We start from the raw sequence: 5056 nt of genomic DNA, 5'->3' as shown, positions 1-5056 counted from the left end.
GCAGCGGGAACTCGAGGCCCCATTGGCTGTGCCAGCGGGCGCCGCGGGGGCTCGCGCACCAACGGTCCCCGGGTTGGCGGCGGCGGCCTGGCGCTGGCAGGAGGGGGCAGGGAGAAGCGAAGGCCCGGGTTGGGGAGGATCGAGAACGGGGTGTGAGAGCCAGGCTCGGCGGGGCGAGGCCCAGGGCCCGGGCGGGGCGATGGAGGAGGCGCTGCTCTCCACCCCCATCAACCCCAACAACTTCCCCGCCAAACTGTGGCGGCTGGTGAACAGCCCCCGGTACCGCTCGATCCGCTGGGACGGCCGCGGCGAGGGGCTGCTCATCGACCAGCCGCTCTTCGAGGCCGAGCTGCTCAGCCCGCCCGTGGCGGGGGCCGGCGGCTGCAGCGGCGGCGTCCGGGGCGCCAGAGCCGAGCCCGAGCTCTTCAAAACCACCAACTTCACCAGCTTCATCCGCCAGCTCAACCTCTACGGCTTCCGCAAGGTGGTGCTGGGCGGGCCGGGCGCGGCGGGGCCCGAGCCGGGGCCTGGGTGCGGCGGGCCGGCGGGCGACGGGCCCCTCCACCACTTTCACAGCCCACACTTCCGCCGCGACCAGCCGCACCTGCTCGTGCACCTCAAGAGGCTCACCAGCGCCAACAAGGCCAAACTGGCGGCCGGCCTGGAGGTGCCCTGCCGGCCGCCCAACCGCTTCCAGAGGCTCCTCATCACGTCGGCCTCGGCCTCGGCCTCGGCCTCGGCCTCCGCCTCAGCCTCCGCCTCGGCCTCGGCCTCGGCCGCCACCTCCCCGCTGCCACATCAGGAGCCGCCGCCGCCACCCGCGGGGTCCCAGCCCGAGTCGCACGGTGAGTCTCGCCCCGCGCCGGGCGCACTGCCGTCAGGGGGCAACCACCACTTCCGAGGGCATTTCCGCATCCTCTCCTTTGCTGTGTCGGGAATGCCCCCGGGAGCCGCTTCCCGCGGTGCTTGCCCGGAATTGGCCGCGGCACCTGCACCGCCCTCACCCGTGCCGGCGCCCCTCCCCGCCGGCACCGCCTCTGCGCTGAGTCCTCCGTGAACATTGAGGCCCTTCTGTGTCCACTAGCGACCACAGGAACCTCTGCGTTAGGCTTGCTTTCTAGTCCTCCCGGAACCCTTTGGGCTCCAAACCTGTATAGCCATTTACCTTCTCGAGACGCCGTCTCTCCAAGGCGAACACCTCAAATAAGTAGGCCTTTGTTGGAGCCCTGGTTCTGGAAGAAACACAGAAGGGGCTCCTCTGTTCTGATGGGAAGCAGAACAGAGTTCCTATACAGGGTGAGGATATGGCAAAGGTCAAGGTGGGAGGGAACAGTCACAGCCAAGAGAACTTAGAACATTTATGCCAACCAAGGGAAAGTGAACAAGGTGCCTCGAGTGGAAGTTTGTTCATCTTCCACCCAATGACATATCTAAGAAATCTTGGGAGACGTGTTCTGACAACAATCATATTGTAGGTTCTGGAGTAAGGTGTAGAACAATAGGCGTTTATCTATCTTAAAAGCAAAAATATAATAATATATTTTGTTGTTTACCAGATACTGTTCCTGTGTAGAATGAATTGGCCAAACAGTTCTTTCATTATAGCTGATTAGACCTGATGCTTATTTAGGTGTTATGGTTAGACAAATGTAAGGCACAAATGGTTTTCTTTGCAGCTGTCAAGTTCTAGTTAAACAGGATTTTAGAAAGCTCACATTTGCAGCCTTTGAATTTTTCACTGTTGCCTTCAGTCTTTCAGTTTTGAAAAAATTTTCTATGTATAAGTTTGTATTTACTCAAAGTTCAAAAACTCTCTGATAGAAATTTATTTTATAAACTTGGTTTCTGATGCCCTTCCCCCTCTTCCAGGAAGGTGAGGGTGGCAGTATTCCCTTTCGTTGTTTAAAGAGTCCGTGATATGAAGCAGCATACCAAGAAAGCAACAGAATATAATAACGAGAATTCATTCTTTACCTTCAACTAAAAGAGTAATAGAGACATTTTCATCATGTTAACATGGATTTAACATAAGAGTTGTTGTGGTCCGAGCGCGGGTTGGAAAAGAATTTGCAGACACAAGGCAGAATGTTAAGGAAGGTAGAGTTTATTAAAGAGAAGGGTCGCTGCAAGAACAGTGGGCCGACTTCCTGGTAGCCAGGGAGAGTCGACGATGAGCATGGGTTGCTTGTCTGTTTTTATAGCCAGGGAACCTGCAAGTCATCTGCTGACTGGGCAGAGCACCTATGCTTTCAGTGTGCTGAGCGAGAGGAAAATGGGGCTAATGTCTTTCCTTAAATGGGATGGGAAAGGGACAGGGCATGCTGCTTGGGAGGGCTCTGGGACATCGCAGTGGTCACATTGTGACAGAGTGATAGGAGTCCTGTAACTCTTTGTTGTGGCAGTATTGACCCTTTGGGTTTATCTTGTTCTTTGTCCTTGGAGCACACCACAGAAGTGTCTGGGTTACTTCTCAGTTATGGAAAAACTTTAGATATACGAATAAAAGTAACACTATGTTCAGTTTAACCTAGGCCCAGGGTTATGAATGAAGCAATGTTCATTTGGTATTTAGAAGATAAGGGATTAGGTTGTGTATCTGTGGAGTTTAGTAGATAAGAGATTAGGTTAGAGTTCTAGTAACCAGTTGGAAAAACAGCAGTGGCGTAGGAATGTTCTAAAGGAATATTAAGCCGCTTACTTCCATATAATGGTCATTGAGTTTGGCGGGGAATTGAATGGGAAAAGGCAGTGGAGACAATACCTTGGCATTCATTTGGTAGAATCTCTGACATGGATATTTGTTTTTCAGATTGTGTGTCTGGTGGGCATAAGGAGAAAAGACTGAAAATGTGTCCGTGGGAAAAATAGGATAACCACTTCAAAGGAAGAAAGAAAGAAACATACATACATACAAGCCAACTCCTCTCTGATTTTCTTTTTCTCTCCCCTATCTTAAACCCAGTTGTATTCTAAGGATAGAGTTCATTTTAGTTGAAGAAATACAGGGACTACATAGGATCTGATTTTCTTCACTTACCGTTCAGTTGGTCAGCATTTTAAAGATTATTTGTTGACAAACATAAATTTAATTCATACTTTTTCAGTATAGATAATACATCAATCCATATATACCTAAATTATTGTAGTTTTCATGCATTTCCTGTTTTTTTTTTACCATTCTTCCTGTTGGTGTGTGCAGAAGCTGTGTCAGGTCTGGATTGTCTACACCACAGGCTTGGTTCACTAGGGAACTGTGTTACTGGTTTGGGTGGAATGTAATTTTAAGTTCAAGAATACCGGCCCGACTTTGTTTTGCTTTAATTCCGTGTTCTAAGTCCTTGGCTCTTCTATTTTGCCTCACCTAATTTTTATTCTGCTTGATTCTTGCCTTGGTTATATGCCTGACTACACTGCTCCTTCCCAGTTTCCTTTCTGTTTTCTGTGTTCCACTGCAGCTTCTGGTTTAAATACTTCTCTTTTACAGTAGAGTCCTCTGTTTTCGGACCTAGTTGTCTTACCTAGATCCACTGAGCCAGCTGTCCTGTTCACCTTTTGAGTATGTACTTGATAAGAAATGCGAGGATCACATGTTTTTCCCTGTTTTGTTTGCCCACTCTTGTTATTTTGTTTTTAGTGGCAGTTTATTTTACACTACTTGTTAAAGTTTTCTGAACTAAGCAGCAAGTCTGAGCACTAGATAATCTGTTTTTGCCTGGGGATAACAAGCTCTCAAGAGGCAAGTGTTGGGAAGGAGGCAAATTCTTTCCTGGGGATTGATTAGCTCAGATTCACTTTTATAGACGCAATAGAAAATTTAAGAACAGAAATTCAGCCTGCCTTACAGTTCCAGGATTCTGGATTTAATCTTTACCAAATATGTCTTAGATGTTCTGAAGACATGTAGGTGATGTTCTATAAAGTTGGTCAGAATAGAACCCTTAACAGAAGAATAAATAAGAGCTGAGCATGTTTTAGTTCTTTATTTTTAAAAAACAAATTGAAAGGAATGTCCTTCTAATCCTAACCGTGTCCTTATGTTAGCAGCATCTAAAGAATATAAATATTTGGCCATCACTCAGAATTTATTGTAGTAGAAGTAGAATTATATTTTAATTCAGATCTAAACCAGAATTATATTTTAATTCAGATCTAAACCAGAATTTGAGAAATGAAGGTAGAGCATTCGTTAATTATCTGCTTAAGTTATTGACAGTCTGAAAATTCATCAACAACTTAACCCTAAAGAGAGTAAAGAAGGGCACACTGTAGCAACATGAAGTTTTAGCATCCAAGAAAAAATCAAGTGGTGGGTAGTTTGGGACCTCAGAAACACCTGTTTGTGAAGAGCAAAAAAATGTTTCTTTAGGTCTTAGAACAAAGAATTCTCAGTGGTAGTTCAAAGTGTGTATACATGTGGAATTGCTAGTCAAGTAGCATAAAAACTACTTTTGTATTTTAAAGGAAAAAAGGAAAAATAGTTTTTAAGAGGTGTATCATTTAAATACATTTAATCTTCTGAGTTAAGATTTTTTTTTTTCCACATTAGATTTAGAGCTCTTGATTTCCAGGTTCCAGAATTGTTAACATATATGTATGCATATATTTGTTTATTTTTGGCATTAATGCTTTATTCTTTTTAAATTTTATTTTAAGAGTTTATTTGAGCCAAAATCAATTTGAATCAGGCAGCGGCAAACCAGAAGTGGTTAAGAGCGCTCCCTAATGCTTTATTCTTTAGAGGAAATTAAACACTATAGAAATACTAGAACAAAGGAAGTGTAACATGTAGCATGGTTTTACAGTTTAAATATTTGGAAGAGTAGGTACCTGAGTGCCATCTCTAGCGGATGAGTAGCACATAAATTAGATTTCCTTCTGTTTTATGGATTAGTTTAATAAAACAAATTGAAAAAACCTTGTGAACTAAATAATTTAGTGCGTAAAGCCCTTCCTAAGAGTAAATTAGGCTAGCTATATGTTCAGGAACCACAGTCTTTAAAATAAGTTCAGCTTGCAACATTTATATTTTCCTTTTCCGCATTACATAGTATTGGCC

The 5056-nt window shown here is 45.3% G+C and overlaps 1 protein-coding gene across 1 annotated transcript in view; it reads left to right on the top strand.

Annotated features, from left to right (window-relative positions):
- The first annotated feature begins 199 nt into the window (after positions 1-199).
- Positions 200-5056, top strand: part of HSF5 (heat shock transcription factor 5) — a 49220-nt gene continuing 44363 nt past the window's right edge. The window contains exon 1 of the mRNA XM_029213409.1: positions 200-845. Within this exon, the coding sequence (XP_029069242.1) occupies positions 200-845 (646 nt within the window). The remainder of the gene's footprint in view (positions 846-5056) is intronic.

Source organism: Monodon monoceros, unplaced genomic scaffold (genome assembly GCF_005190385.1).
Source record: "Monodon monoceros isolate NGI ecotype Baffin Bay Population unplaced genomic scaffold, NGI_Narwhal_1 Super_Scaffold_9, whole genome shotgun sequence".
Taxonomy (NCBI): Eukaryota; Metazoa; Chordata; class Mammalia; order Artiodactyla; family Monodontidae; genus Monodon; species Monodon monoceros.
Note: the sequence above shows the minus strand (reverse complement) of the source record. Positions and strands in the feature narration are given on the sequence as shown.